The 17,076-nt window shown below is 46.8% G+C and overlaps 1 protein-coding gene across 1 annotated transcript in view; it reads left to right on the top strand.

Moving 5' to 3' along the window:
- grin2aa (glutamate receptor, ionotropic, N-methyl D-aspartate 2A, a) overlaps positions 1 to 17,076 on the top strand; it is a 142,288-nt gene that overhangs the window by 102,210 nt on the left and 23,002 nt on the right. The window contains exon 5 of the mRNA XM_058405123.1: positions 769 to 971. Coding sequence (XP_058261106.1) covers positions 769 to 971 — 203 coding nt within the window. The remainder of the gene's footprint in view (positions 1 to 768; positions 972 to 17,076) is intronic.

Genomic DNA, 17,076 nt, shown 5'->3' with positions numbered 1-17,076 from the left:
AGATCAAAAAGCCTGAAGAAAACAAGAGAGGGGAAAAAAGGCGGAGAAGTAGAACAGAGAGAGAGAGAGAGAGAGAGAGAGAGAGCACGAGCGTGGTTCTGCACTTTGAGTCCTTTTACATTAAGTATTGATGCTCATGCACTCAGCTCAGCTTTGTTGTGCTCCAAATATTCTGGAATGTTCTGTAGCGTCCTCGTGTCAGAATCAGAGGTATTAGGAATCTAAACGCAGGAGCTCCACTCCTATATAACCCTTTTATTAAAAGAATAGGAGCCTTCATTATCCAGAGACTGTGTGTGTGTGTGTGTGTGTGTGTGATGCTCTTAGAGGAAAATAATCAGAAAGGAAGTGGAGATACTGGAGTTTCCACAAATAAGAAAATTTAAAGCTTTTTTATCCGTTTCGAGTTACATTTTAGGTTATAGAATGTTATAGCAGCTATAAACAATCCTTCCCTCACCAGCCTCTCTCCCTCTCTCTTGCTCTCTCTCTCTCTCTCTGTTGATCTGTCTTTCCCACTCTCTCTCCTGTCCTGAAGATTGAGTCAGAAAAGTTGCAGCTTTCCTTCACACTGGTACAAGCCTCTGACACTGGAAACTCCTTCCATACACGCCCCTGTGAATGAGCTGTTGCTATAGCAACCACACAGAGCAGCTTACTTTACAATGTGTTTAATAAAAAATGAAAATCTTACTACAAATAAATTCTCTTATTCTTCTTCTTGTGCATGTATGTATTTATTTGTTTGTTTGTTTGTGTTTGTTCCAGATGGGTAAGTGGGAGAACCGCAGCCTGACACTGAAGTACCCGGTGTGGCCGCGCTTCAACTCGTTCGGCGACAGCGAGACGGACGATAATCACCTGAGCATCGTGACGTTAGAGGAGAAGCCCTTCGTCATCGTGGAGAACGTGGAGCGTCTGACGGGAACCTGCATGAGGAACTCGGTTCCCTGCCGCAAGCACATCAAAGAGTGAGTCCCGCCCCGTGTCTGGCCACACCCTCACCCGTCGGCTGATCCGATGTTTCATTTGTTCACTCCGGCTTTTAGCTAAGTGTTCTCTCCGGCTTATCGTTATGCACATCTGAGATTGTTTTAAGCTCGGAAACTCGGTCCAAAAAGCCGCGGGTCATTTTTTATCCCTTCAGGAAAGCTTGTTAAAAGGGTTTATAGGCGTGTCGTGGCGGCTTTGCCTTCGATGCCTCTCCGTTACAGCACTGCTGCCTTCAGCAACTTCCTGGCCGGCTCGGGAAAAGCGCACTTCAGCTTTTTGAGAAAATTACAGGTCAGATGATCAAAGCACGGTGTTGTAACTGACCCACTGCTGAGCCGTAATTACAGAGTGACGCCGTCAAACAAGCAGCGACACGCACAGAGCTCACACTGTGGTGGCGGTGGTGGTGGTGATGGTTTTGGTGGTGGCGGCGGCAGTGGCGGCGGTGGTTTTGGTGGTGACGGCGGTGGTGGTGGCGGTGGTGGTAGTGGCGGCGGTGGGGGTGATAGTGGCGGCGGTGGGGGTGATAGTGGCGGCGGTGGTGGTGGTAGTGGCAGCGGTGGTGGTGGTAGTGGCGGTGGTTTTGGTGGTGACAGTGGTAGTGCCGGTGGTGGTGGTGGTGATGGTGGTGGGGGTGGTAGTGCCGGCGGTGGTGGTGGTGATAGTGGTGGTGGTAGTGGTGGTAAATGTTAAGTAACAATCTGATTTTTCTGACACAGAATTCTCTCAGAGTTAGACTTAATGTCTGTTAAACAGGTTAGTTAGCAGTAAGTTAGCTCTGTAATCAGTACTGAAGCGTAAACTTCTCTCTGTGTTTCCTCTCACACTGGAGACTCCTTCCATAATCCTAAAATATTAACATCAATCTCTTATGCAGAGAGCTGTTACTATAGAAATGATGACAGACCTGTGATGTTACAGGACATTAATCCAGGAACCAATCAGATCCCAGAACAGTGATGATGTGATGTGTTCCACAGTGATGATGTGATGTGTGGGTGTGTTCCACAGTGATGATGTATTGTGTGGGTGTGTTCCACAGTGATGATGCGATGTGTGGATGTGTTCCACAGTGATGATGTGATGTGTTCCACAGTGATGATGTGATGTGTTCCACAGTGATGATATGATGTGTGGGTGTGTTCCACAGTGATGATGTGATGTGTGGGTGTGTTCCACAGTGATGATGTGATGTGTTCCACAGTGATGATGTGATGTGTGGGTGTGTTCCACAGTGATGATGTGATGTGTGGGTGTGTTCCACAGTGATGATGTGATGTGTTCCACAGTGATGATGTGATGTGTGGGTGTGTTCCACAGTGATGATGTGATGTGTGGGTGTGTTCCACAGTGATGATGTGATGTGTGGGTGTGTTCCACAGTGATGATGTGATGTGTGGGTGTGTTCCACAGTGATGATGTGATGTGTGGGTGTGTTCCACAGTGATGATGTGATGTGTGGGTGTGTTCCACAGTGATGATGTGATGTGTGGGTGTGTTCCACAGTGATGATGTATTGTGTGGGTGTGTTCCACAGTGATGATGTGATGTGTGGGTGTGTTCCACAGTGATGATGTGATGTGTTCCACAGTGATGATGTGATGTGTGGGTGTGTTCCACAGTGATGATGTATTGTGTGGGTGTGTTCCACAGTGATGATGTGATGTGTGGATGTGTTCCACAGTGATGATGTGATGTGTTCCACAGTGATGATGTGATGTGTTCCACAGTGATGATATGATGTGTGGGTGTGTTCCACAGTGATGATGTGATGTGTGGGTGTGTTCCACAGTGATGATGTGATGTGTTCCACAGTGATGATGTGATGTGTGGGTGTGTTCCACAGTGATGATGTGATGTGTGGGTGTGTTCCACAGTGATGATGTGATGTGTTCCACAGTGATGATGTGATGTGTGGGTGTGTTCCACAGTGATGATGTGATGTGTGGGTGTGTTCCACAGTGATGATGTGATGTGTGGGTGTGTTCCACAGTGATGATGTGATGTGTGGGTGTGTTCCACAGTGATGATGTGATGTGTGGGTGTGTTCCACAGTGATGATGTGATGTGTGGGTGTGTTCCACAGTGATGATGTATTGTGTGGGTGTGTTCCACAGTGATGATGTGATGTGTGGGTGTGTTCCACAGTGATGATGTGATGTGTTCCACAGTGATGATGTGATGTGTGGGTGTGTTCCACAGTGATGATGTGATGTGTTCCACAGTGATGATGTATTGTGTGGGTGTGTTCCACAGTGATGATGTGATGTGTGGGTGTGTTCCACAGTGTTGATGTGATGTGTGGTTGTGTTCCACAGTGATGATGTGATGTGTGGGTGTGTTCCACAGTGATGATGTGATGTGTGGGTGTGTTCCACAGTGATGATGTGATGTGTGGGTGTGTTCCACAGTGATGATGTGATGTGTGGGTGTGTTCCACAGTGATGATGTGATGTGTTCCACAGTGATGATGCGATGTGTGGATGTGTTCCACAGTGATGATGTGATGTGTGGGTGTGTTCCACAGTGATGATGTGATGTGTGGGTGTGTTCCACAGTGATGATGTGATGTGTTCCACAGTGATGATGTATTGTGTGGGTGTGTTCCACAGTGATGATGTGATGTGTGGGTGTGTTCCACAGTGTTGATGTGATGTGTGGTTGTGTTCCACAGTGATGATGTGATGTGTGGGTGTGTTCCACAGTGATGATGTGATGTGTGGGTGTGTTCCACAGTGATGATGTGATGTGTGGGTGTGTTCCACAGTGATGATGTGATGTGTGGGTGTGTTCCACAGTGATGATGTGATGTGTTCCACAGTGATGATGCGATGTGTGGATGTGTTCCACAGTGATGATGTGATGTGTGGGTGTGTTCCACAGTGATGATGTATTGTGTGGGTGTGTCCCACAGTGATGATGTGATGTGTGGGTGTGTTCCACAGTGATGATGTGATGTGTGGGTGTGTTCCACAGTGATGATGTGATGTGTGGGTGTGTTCCACAGTGATGATGCGATGTGTTCCACAGTGTTGATGTATTGTGTGGGTGTGTTCCACAGTGATGATGTGATGTGTGGGTGTGTTCCACAGTGTTGATGTGATGTGTGGGTGTGTTCCACAGTGATGATGTGATGTGTGGGTGTGTTCCACAGTGATGATGTGATGTGTGGGTGTGTTCCACAGTGATGATGTGATGTGTGGGTGTGTTCCACAGTGATGATGTGATGTGTGGGTGTGTTCCACAGTGATGATGTGATGTTTGGGTGTGTTCCACAGTGATGATGTGATGTGTGGATGTGTTCCACAGTGATGATGTGATGTGTGGGTGTGTTCCACAGTGATGATGTGATGTTTGGGTGTTCCACAGTGATGATGTGATGTGTGGGTGTGTTCCACAGTGATGATGTGATGTTTGGGTGTTCCACAGTGATGATGTGATGTGTGGGTGTGTTCCACAGTGATGATGTGATGTGTGGGTGTGTTCCACAGTGATGATGTGATGTTTGGGTGTTCCACAGTGATGATGTGATGTGTGGGTGTGTTCCACAGTGATGATGTGATGTTTGGGTGTTCCACAGTGATGATGTGATGTGTTCCACAGTGATGATGTGATGTGTGGATGTGTTCCACAGTGATGATGTGATGTGTGGGTGTGTTCCACAGTGATGATGTGATGTGTGTTCCACAGTGATGATGTGATGTGTGGGTGTGTTCCACAGTGATGATGTGATGTGTGGGTGTGTTCCACAGTGATGATGTGATGTGTGGGTGTGTTCCACAGTGATGATGTGATGTGTGGGTGTGTTCCACAGTGATGATGTGATGTGTGGATGTGTTCCACAGTGATGATGTGATGTGTGTTCCACAGTGATGATGTGATGTGTGGGTGTGTTCCACAGTGATGATGTGATGTGTGGGTGTGTTCCACAGTGATGATATGATGTGTGGGTGTGTTCCACAGTGATGATGTGATGTGTTCCACAATGATGATGTGATGTGTGGATGTGTTCCACAGTGATGATGTGATGTGTGGGTGTGTTCCACAGTGATGATGTGATGTGTGTTCCACAGTGATGATGTGATGTGTGGATGTGTTCCACAGTGATGATGTGATGTGTGGGTGTGTTCCACAGTGATGATGCTATGTGTTCCACAGTGTTGATGTATTGTGTGGGTGTGTTCCACAGTGATGATGTGATGTGTGGGTGTGTTCCACAGTGATGATGCGATGTGTGGATGTGTTCCACAGTGATGATGTGATGTGTTCCACAGTGATGATGTGTGGGTGTGTTCCACAGTGATGATGTGATGTGTGGATGTGTTCCACAGTGATGATGTGATGTGTGGGTGTGTTCCACAGTGATGATGTGATGTGTGGGTGTGTTCCACAGTGATGATGTGATGTGTGGGTGTGTTCCACAGTGATGATGCTATGTGTTCCACAGTGTTGATGTATTGTGTGGGTGTGTTCCACAGTGATGATGTGATGTGTGGGTGTGTTCCACAGTGATGATGTGATGTGTGGGTGTGTTCCACAGTGATGATGTGATGTGTGGATGTGTTCCACAGTGATGATGTGATGTGTGGATGTGTTCCACAGTGATGATGTGATGTGTGGGTGTGTTCCACAGTGATGATGTGATGTGTGGGTGTGTTCCACAGTGATGATGTGATGTGTGGATGTGTTCCACAGTGATGATGCGATGTGTGGGTGTGTTCCACAGTGATGATGTGATGTGTTCCACAGTGATGATGTGATGTGTGGGTGTGTTCCACAGTGATGATGTATTGTGTGGGTGTGTTCCACAGTGATGATGCGATGTGTGGATGTGTTCCACAGTGATGATGTGATGTGTGGGTGTGTTCCACAGTGATGATGTGATGTGTTCCACAGTGATGATGTGATGTGTTCCACAGTGATGATGTGATGTGTTCCACAGTGATGATGTGATGTGTGGGTGTGTTCCACAGTGATGATGTGATGTGTGGGTGTGTTCCACAGTGATGATGTGATGTGTTCCACAGTGATGATGTGATGTGTGGGTGTGTTCCACAGTGATGATGTGATGTGTGGATGTGTTCCACAGTGATGATGTGATGTGTGGGTGTGTTCCACAGTGATGATGTATTGTGTGGGTGTGTTCCACAGTGATGATGTGATGTGTGGATGTGTTCCACAGTGATGATGTGATGTGTGGGTGTGTTCCACACTGATGATGTGATGTGTGGGTGTGTTCCACACTGATGATGTGATGTGTGGATGTGTTCCACAGTGATGATGTGATGTGTGGATGTGTTCCACAGTGATGATGTGATGTGTGGGTGTGTTCCACCGTGATGATGTGATGTGTGGGTGTGTTCCACAGTGATGATGTGATGTGTGGGTGTGTTCCACAGTGATGATGTGATGTGTTCCACAGTGATGATGTGATGTGTGGGTGTGTTCCACAGTGATGATGTATTGTGTGGGTGTGTTCCACAGTGATGATGCGATGTGTGGATGTGTTCCACAGTGATGATGTGATGTGTGGATGTGTTCCACAGTGATGATGTGATGTGTGTTCCACAGTGATGATGTATTGTGTGGGTGTGTTCCACAGTGATGATGTGATGTGTGGGTGTGTTCCACAGTGATGATGTGATGTGTGGGTGTGTTCCACAGTGATGATGTGATGTGTGGATGTGTTCCACAGTGATGATGCGATGTGTTCCACAGTGTTGATGTATTGTGTTCCACAGTGATGATGCGATGTGTGGGTGTGTTCCACAGTGATGATGCTATGTGTTCCACAGTGTTGATGTATTGTGTGGGTGTGTTCCACAGTGATGATGTGATGTGTGGATGTGTTCCACAGTGATGATGTGATGTGTGGGTGTGTTCCACCGTGATGATGTGATGTGTGGGTGTGTTCCACAGTGATGATGTGATGTGTGGGTGTGTTGCACAGTGATGATGTGATGTGTTCCACAGTGATGATGTGATGTGTGGGTGTGTTCCACAGTGATGATGTATTGTGTGGGTGTGTTCCACAGTGATGATGCGATGTGTGGATGTGTTCCACAGTGATGATGTGATGTGTGGATGTGTTCCACAGTGATGATGTGATGTGTGTTCCACAGTGATGATGTATTGTGTGGGTGTGTTCCACAGTGATGATGTGATGTGTGGATGTGTTCCACAGTGATGATGTGATGTGTTCCACAGTGATGATGTGATGTGTGGGTGTGTTCCACAGTGATGATGTGATGTGTGGTTGTGTTCCACAGTGATGATGTGATGTGTGGGTGTGTTCCACAGTGATGATGTGATGTGTGGGTGTGTTCCACAGTGATGATGTGATGTGTTCCACAGTGATGATGTGATGTGTGGGTGTGTTCCACAGTGATGATGTGATGTGTGGATGTGTTCCACAGTGATGATGTGATGTGTGGATGTGTTCCACAGTGATGATGTATTGTGTGGGTGTGTTCCACAGTGATGATGTGATGTGTGGGTGTGTTCCACAGTGATGATGTGATGTGTGGGTGTGTTCCACACTGATGATGTGATGTGTGGGTGTGTTCCACACTGATGATGTGATGTGTGGATGTGTTCCACAGTGATGATGTGATGTGTGGATGTGTTCCACAGTGATGATGTGATGTGTGGGTGTGTTCCACCGTGATGATGTGATGTGTGGGTGTGTTCCACAGTGATGATGTGATGTGTGGGTGTGTTCCACAGTGATGATGTGATGTGTTCCACAGTGATGATGTGATGTGTGGGTGTGTTCCACAGTGATGATGTATTGTGTGGGTGTGTTCCACAGTGATGATGCGATGTGTGGATGTGTTCCACAGTGATGATGTGATGTGTGGATGTGTTCCACAGTGATGATGTGATGTGTGTTCCACAGTGATGATGTATTGTGTGGGTGTGTTCCACAGTGATGATGTGATGTGTGGGTGTGTTCCACAGTGATGATGTGATGTGTGGGTGTGTTCCACAGTGATGATGTGATGTGTGGATGTGTTCCACAGTGATGATGTGATGTGTGGATGTGTTCCACAGTGATGATGTATTGTGTGGGTGTGTTCCACAGTGATGATGTGATGTGTGGATGTGTTCCACAGTGATGATGTGATGTGTGGATGTGTTCCACAGTGATGATGTGATGTGTGGGTGTGTTCCACCGTGATGATGTGATGTGTGGGTGTGTTCCACAGTGATGATGTGATGTGTGGGTGTGTTCCACAGTGATGATGTGATGTGTTCCACAGTGATGATGTGATGTGTGGGTGTGTTCCACAGTGATGATGTATTGTGTGGGTGTGTTCCACAGTGATGATGCGATGTGTGGATGTGTTCCACAGTGATGATGTGATGTGTGGATGTGTTCCACAGTGATGATGTGATGTGTGTTCCACAGTGATGATGTATTGTGTGGGTGTGTTCCACAGTGATGATGTGATGTGTGGATGTGTTCCACAGTGATGATGTGATGTGTTCCACAGTGATGATGTGATGTGTGGGTGTGTTCCACAGTGATGATGCTATGTGTTCCACAGTGTTGATGTATTGTGTGGGTGTGTTCCACAGTGATGATGTGATGTATGGGTGTGTTCCACAGTGATGATGTGATGTGTGGGTGTGTTCCACAGTGATGATGTGATGTGTGGGTGTGTTCCACAGTGATGATGTGATGTGTGTTCCACAGTGATGATGTGATGTGTGGATGTGTTCCACAGTGATGATGTGATGTGTGTTCCACAGTGATGATGTGATGTGTGGGTGTGTTCCACAGTGATGATGTGATGTGTGGGTGTGTTCCACAGTGATGATGTGATGTGTGGATGTGTTCCACAGTGATGATGTGATGTGTGTTCCACAGTGATGATGTGATGTGTGGGTGTGTTCCACAGTGATGATGTGATGTGTGGGTGTGTTCCACAGTGATGATGTGATGTGTGGGTGTGTTCCACAGTGATGATATGATGTGTGGGTGTGTTCCACAGTGATGATGTGATGTGTTCCACAATGATGATGTGATGTGTGGATGTGTTCCACAGTGATGATGTGATGTGTGGATGTGTTCCACAGTGATGATGTGATGTGTGGGTGTGTTCCACCGTGATGATGTGATGTGTGGGTGTGTTCCACAGTGATGATGTGATGTGTTCCACAGTGCTGATGTATTGTGTGGATGTGTTCCACAGTGATGATGTGATGTGTTCCACAGTGTTGATGTATTGTGTGGGTGTGTTCCACAGTGATGATGTGATGTGTGGGTGTGTTCCACAGTGATGATGTGATGTGTGGGTGTGTTCCACAGTGATGATGCGATGTGTGGATGTGTTCCACAGTGATGATGTGATGTGTTCCACAGTGATGATGTGTGGGTGTGTTCCACAGTGATGATGTGATGTGTGGATGTGTTCCACAGTGATGATGTGATGTGTGGGTGTGTTCCACAGTGATGATGTGATGTGTGGGTGTGTTCCACAGTGATGATATGATGTGTGGGTGTGTTCCACAGTGATGATGTGATGTGTGGGTGTGTTCCACAGTGATGATGTGATGTGTTCCACAGTGATGATGTGATGTGTTCCACAGTGATGATGTGATGTGTGGGTGTGTTCCACAGTGATGATGTGATGTGTGGATGTGTTCCACAGTGATGATGTGATGTGTGGGTGTGTTCCACAGTGATGATGCTATGTGTTCCACAGTGATGATGTGATGTGTGGGTGTGTTCCACAGTGATGATGTGATGTGTTCCACAGTGATGATGTGATGTGTGGGTGTGTTCCACAGTGATGATGTATTGTGTGGGTGTGTTCCACAGTGATGATGCGATGTGTGGATGTGTTCCACAGTGATGATGTGATGTGTGGGTGTGTTCCACAGTGATGATGTGATGTGTGGGTGTGTTCCACAGTGATGATGTGATGTGTGGGTGTGTTTCACAGTGATGATGTGATGTTTGGGTGTGTTCCACAGTGATGATGTGATGTGTGGGTGTGTTCCACAGTGATGATGTGATGTGTGGGTGTGTTCCACAGTGATGATGTGATGTGTGGGTGTGTTCCACAGTGATGATGTGATGTGTGGGTGTGTTCCACAGTGTTGATGTGATGTGTGGGTGTGTTCCACAGTGATGATGTGATGTGTGGGTGTGTTCCACAGTGATGATGTGATGTGTGGGTGTGTTCCACAGTGATGATGTGATGTGTGGGTGTGTTCCACAGTGATGATGTGATGTGTGGGTGTGTTCCACAGTGATGATGTGATGTGTGGGTGTGTTCCACAGTGATGATGTGATGTTTGGGTGTGTTCCACAGTGATGATGTGATGTGTGGATGTGTTCCACAGTGATGATGTGATGTGTGGGTGTGTTCCACAGTGATGATGTGATGTGTTCCACAGTGATGATGTGATGTGTTCCACAGTGTTGATGTATTGTGTGGGTGTGTTCCACAGTGATGATGTGATGTGTGGATGTGTTCCACAGTGATGATGTGATGTGTGGATGTGTTCCACAGTGATGATGTGATGTTTGGGTGTTCCACAGTGATGATGTGATGTGTTCCACAGTGATGATGTGATGTGTGGGTGTGTTCCACAGTGATGATATGATGTGTGGGTGTGTTCCACAGTGATGATGTGATGTGTTCCACAGTGATGATGTGATGTGTTCCACAGTGTTGATGTATTGTGTGGGTGTGTTCCACAGTGATGATGTGATGTGTGGATGTGTTCCACAGTGATGATGTGATGTGTGGATGTGTTCCACAGTGATGATGTGATGTGTGGATGTGTTCCACAGTGATGATGTGATGTGTGGGTGTGTTCCACACTGATGATGTGATGTGTGGATGTGTTCCACAGTGATGATGTGATGTGTGGGTGTGTTCCACAGTGATGATGCTATGTGTTCCACAGTGATGATGTGATGTGTGGGTGTGTTCCACAGTGATGATGTGATGTGTTCCACAGTGATGATGTGATGTGTGGGTGTGTTCCACAGTGATGATGTATTGTGTGGGTGTGTTCCACAGTGATGATGTGATGTGTTCCACAGTGATGATGTGATGTGTGGGTGTGTTCCACAGTGATGATGTGATGTGTGGGTGTGTTCCACAGTGATGATGTGATGTGTGGTTGTGTTCCACAGTGATGATGTGATGTGTGGGTGTGTTCCACAGTGATGATGTGATGTGTGGGTGTGTTCCACAGTGATGATGTGATGTGTTCCACAGTGATGATGTGATGTGTGGGTGTGTTCCACAGTGATGATGTGATGTGTTCCACAGTGATGATGTGATGTGTGGATGTGTTCCACAGTGATGATGTGATGTGTGGATGTGTTCCACAGTGATGATGTATTGTGTGGGTGTGTTCCACAGTGATGATGTGATGTGTGGATGTGTTCCACAGTGATGATGTGATGTGTGGGTGTGTTCCACCGTGATGATGTGATGTGTGGGTGTGTTCCACAGTGATGATGTGATGTGTGGGTGTGTTCCACAGTGATGATGTGATGTGTGGGTGTGTTCCACAGTGATGATGTGATGTGTGGATGTGTTCCACAGTGATGATGTGATGTGTGGATGTGTTCCACAGTGATGATGTATTGTGTGGGTGTGTTCCACACTGATGATGTGATGTGTGGATGTGTTCCACAGTGATGATGTGATGTGTGGGTGTGTTCCACCGTGATGATGTGATGTGTGGGTGTGTTCCACAGTGATGATGTGATGTGTGGGTGTGTTCCACAGTGATGATGTGATGTGTTCCACAGTGATGATGTGATGTGTGGGTGTGTTCCACAGTGATGATGTATTGTGTGGGTGTGTTCCACAGTGATGATGTGATGTGTGGTTGTGTTCCACAGTGATGATGTGATGTGTGGGTGTGTTCCACAGTGATGATGTGATGTGTGGGTGTGTTCCACAGTGATGATGTGATGTGTGGGTGTGTTCCACAGTGATGATGTGATGTGTTCCACAGTGATGATGTGATGTGTTCCACAGTGTTGATGTATTGTGTGGGTGTGTTCCACAGTGATGATGTGATGTGTGGATGTGTTCCACAGTGATGATGTGATGTGTGGATGTGTTCCACAGTGATGATGTGATGTGTGGGTGTGTTCCACAGTGATGATGTGATGTGTGGGTGTGTTCCACAGTGTTGATGTATTGTGTGGGTGTGTTCCACAGTGATGATGTGATGTGTGGGTGTGTTCCACAGTGATGATGTGATGTGTGGATGTGTTCCACAGTGATGATGTGATGTGTGTTCCACAGTGATGATGTGATGTGTTCCACAGTGATGATGTGATGTGTGTTCCACAGTGATGATGTGATGTGTGGATGTTTTCCACAGTGATGATGTGATGTGTGTTCCACAGTGATGATGTGATGTGTTCCACAGTGATGATGTGGTGTGTGGATGTGTTCCACAGTGATGATGTGATGTGTGTTCCACAGTGATGATGTGGTGTGTTCCACAGTGATGATGTGATGTGTGGGTATGTTCCACAGTGATGATGTGATGTGTGGATGTGTTCCACAGTGATGATGTGATGTGTGGATGTGTTCCACAGTGATGATGTATTGTGTGGGTGTGTTCCACAGTGATGATGTGATGTGTGGATGTGTTCCACAGTGATGATGTGATGTGTGGGTGTGTTCCACACTGATGATGTGATGTGTGGATGTGTTCCACAGTGATGATGTGATGTGTGGGTGTGTTCCACAGTGATGATGTGATGTGTTCCACAGTGATGATGTGATGTGTGGGTGTGTTCCACAGTGATGATGTGATGTGTGGGTGTGTTCCACAGTGATGATGTGATGTGTTCCACAGTGATGATGTGATGTGTGGGTGTGTTCCACACTGATGATGTGATGTGTGGATGTGTTCCACAGTGATGATGTGATGTGTGGGTGTGTTCCACAGTGCTGATGTGATGTGTGTTCCACAGTGATGATGTGATGTGTTCCACCGTGATGATGTGATGTGTGGGTGTGTTCCACAGTGATGATGTGATGTGTGGGTGTGTTCCACAGTGATGATGTGATGTGTTCCACAGTGATGATGTGATGTGTGGGTGTGTTCCACAGTGATGATGTATTGTGTGGGTGTGTTCCACAGTGATGATGCGATGTGTGGATGTGTTCCACAGTGATGATGTGATGTGTGGTTGTGTTCCACAGTGATGATGTGATGTGTGGGTGTGTTCCACAGTGATGATGTGATGTGTGGGTGTGTTCCACAGTGATGATGTGATGTGTGGGTGTGTTCCACAGTGATGATGCGATGTGTGGATGTGTTCCACAGTGATGATGTGATGTGTGGGTGTGTTCCACAGTGATGATGTGATGTGTGGGTGTGTTCCACAGTGATGATGTGATGTGTTCCACAGTGATGATGTGATGTGTTCCACAGTGTTGATGTATTGTGTGGGTGTGTTCCACAGTGATGATGTGATGTGTGGGTGTGTTCCACAGTGATGATGTGATGTGTGGATGTGTTCCACAGTGATGATGTGATGTGTGGGTGTGTTCCACAGTGATGATGTGATGTGTGGGTGTGTTCCACAGTGATGATGTGATGTGTGGATGTGTTCCACAGTGATGATGTGATGTGTGGATGTGTTCCACAGTGATGATGTGATGTGTGGGTGTGTTCCACAGTGATGATGTGATGTGTGGGTGTGTTCCACAGTGTTGATGTATTGTGTGAGTGTGTTCCACAGTGATGATGTGATGTGTGGGTGTGTTCCACAGTGATGATGTGATGTGTGGATGTGTTCCACAGTGATGATGTGATGTGTGGATGTGTTCCACAGTGATGATGTGATGTGTGGGTGTGTTCCACAGTGATGATGTGATGTGTGGATGTGTTCCACAGTGATGATGTGATGTGTGTTCCACAGTGATGATGTGATGTGTTCCACAGTGATGATGTGATGTGTGTTCCACAGTGATGATGTGATGTGTGGATGTGTTCCACAGTGATGATGTGATGTGTGTTCCACAGTGATGATGTGATGTGTTCCACAGTGATGATGTGGTGTGTGGATGTGTTCCACAGTGATGATGTGATGTGTGTTCCACAGTGATGATGTGGTGTGTTCCACAGTGATGATGTGATGTGTGGGTGTGTTCCACAGTGATGATGTGATGTGTGGATGTGTTCCACAGTGATGATGTGATGTGTGGATGTGTTCCACAGTGATGATGTATTGTGTGGGTGTGTTCCACAGTGATGATGTGATGTGTGGATGTGTTCCACAGTGATGATGTGATGTGTGGGTGTGTTCCACACTGATGATGTGATGTGTGGATGTGTTCCACAGTGATGATGTGATGTGTGGATGTGTTCCACAGTGATGATGTATTGTGTGGGTGTGTTCCACAGTGATGATGTGATGTGTGGATGTGTTCCACAGTGATGATGTGATGTGTGGGTGTGTTCCACAGTGATGATGTATTGTGTGGGTGTGTTCCACAGTGATGATGCGATGTGTGGATGTGTTCCACAGTGATGATGTGATGTGTGGTTGTGTTCCACAGTGATGATGTGATGTGTGGGTGTGTTCCACAGTGATGATGTGATGTGTGGGTGTGTTCCACAGTGATGATGTGATGTGTGGGTGTGTTCCACAGTGATGATGCGATGTGTGGATGTGTTCCACAGTGATGATGTGATGTGTGGGTGTGTTCCACAGTGATGATGTGATGTGTGGGTGTGTTCCACAGTGATGATGTGATGTGTTCCACAGTGATGATGTGATGTGTTCCACAGTGTTGATGTATTGTGTGGGTGTGTTCCACAGTGATGATGTGATGTGTGGGTGTGTTCCACAGTGATGATGTGATGTGTGGATGTGTTCCACAGTGATGATGTGATGTGTGGGTGTGTTCCACAGTGATGATGTGATGTGTGGGTGTGTTCCACAGTGATGATGTGATGTGTGGATGTGTTCCACAGTGATGATGTGATGTGTGGATGTGTTCCACAGTGATGATGTGATGTGTGGGTGTGTTCCACAGTGATGATGTGATGTGTGGGTGTGTTCCACAGTGTTGATGTATTGTGTGGGTGTGTTCCACAGTGATGATGTGATGTGTGGGTGTGTTCCACAGTGATGATGTGATGTGTGGATGTGTTCCACAGTGATGATGTGATGTGTGGATGTGTTCCACAGTGATGATGTGATGTGTGGGTGTGTTCCACAGTGATGATGTGATGTGTGGATGTGTTCCACAGTGATGATGTGATGTGTGTTCCACAGTGATGATGTGATGTGTTCCACAGTGATGATGTGATGTGTGTTCCACAGTGATGATGTGATGTGTGGATGTGTTCCACAGTGATGATGTGATGTGTGTTCCACAGTGATGATGTGATGTGTTCCACAGTGATGATGTGGTGTGTGGATGTGTTCCACAGTGATGATGTGATGTGTGTTCCACAGTGATGATGTGGTGTGTTCCACAGTGATGATGTGATGTGTGGGTGTGTTCCACAGTGATGATGTGATGTGTGGATGTGTTCCACAGTGATGATGTGATGTGTGGATGTGTTCCACAGTGATGATGTGATGTGTGGATGTGTTCCACAGTGATGATGTGATGTGTGGGTGTGTTCCACAGTGATGATGTATTGTGTGGGTGTGTTCCACAGTGATGATGTGATGTGTGGATGTGTTCCACAGTGATGATGTGATGTGTGGGTGTGTTCCACACTGATGATGTGATGTGTGGATGTGTTCCACACTGATGATGTGATGTGTTCCACAGTGATGATGTGATGTGTGGATGTGTTCCACAGTGATGATGTGATGTGTGGGTGTGTTCCACAGTGATGATGTGATGTGTGGGTGTGTTCCACACTGATGATGTGATGTGTTCCACAGTGATGATGTGATGTGTGGGTGTGTTCCACAGTGATGATGTGATGTGTGGGTGTGTTCCACACTGATGATGTGATGTGTGGGTGTGTTCCACAGTGATGATGTGATGTGTGGGTGTGTTCCACAGTGATGATGTGATGTGTGGGTGTGTTCCACAGTGATGATGTGATGTGTTCCACAGTGATGATGTGGTGTGTGGATGTGTTCCACAGTGATGATGTGATGTGTGTTCCACAGTGATGATGTGGTGTGTTCCACAGTGATGATGTGATGTGTGGATGTGTTCCACAGTGATGATGTGATGTGTGGGTGTGTTCCACACTGATGATGTGATGTGTTCCACAGTGATGATGTGATGTGTGGGTGTGTTCCACAGTGATGATGTGATGTGTGGGTGTGTTCCACAGTGATGATGTGATGTGTGGGTGTGTTCCACAGTGATGATGTGATGTGTGGGTGTGTTCCACACTGATGATGTGATGTGTGGGTGTGTTCCACACTGATGATGTGATGTGTGGGTGTGTTCCACACTGATGATGTGATGTGTGGGTGTGTTCCACAGGCTCGGGGTTTGGGGAATCCTGTGAGAATGTTGTTTTGCGCTCTTGATTACGGTTCTCTCGCAGTCCCGTGGCTGACCCGAGTGAACACCGAACTCTCGGCTTACTGAACACGTCTGTGTGACTTTCCTCCTCCGGCACCATCCGCACTCCAGCATCCAGGAGGAAGAAGCAGAAGAAGAAGAAGAAGAAGAAGAAGAGGAGGAGGAGGAGGAGGAAGTGATGCACAGCTCAGTGATGTATGCTGCCGCACGAACGCTCTCTTCCTCTAGATCCTCTAATAGCTCTTCTTTTATTCTTCTCTCGCCCTTCTCTTGTTCTTCTCTTACTCATCTCTCACACTTCTCTCGTTTTTCTCTTTTGCTTCTCTCGCTTGTCTCTCTCTGATTTCTTGCTTGTCTCTTGTTCTTCTCTTGAGCTTCTCTCTCGTTCCTCTCTTGCTCTTCTCTTGTTCTTTGTTCACTCCTCTCTCGCTCTTCTGTCGTTTTTCTCTTGCTCCTGTCTCGCTCGATCCTCACTTGTCTTTTGCTCTTCTCTCGTTCCTCTCTCTCTCTTCTTTCTGTATTCTTGCTCCTCTCTCTCTTCTCTCTGTACTCTCACTCCTCTCTCTCTTCTCTC

Source organism: Hemibagrus wyckioides, linkage group LG02 (assembly GCF_019097595.1).
Source record: "Hemibagrus wyckioides isolate EC202008001 linkage group LG02, SWU_Hwy_1.0, whole genome shotgun sequence".
Taxonomy (NCBI): Eukaryota; Metazoa; Chordata; class Actinopteri; order Siluriformes; family Bagridae; genus Hemibagrus; species Hemibagrus wyckioides.
The sequence above is the reverse complement of the archived record's forward strand: the minus strand, read 5'-3'. Positions and strand labels throughout refer to the sequence as shown.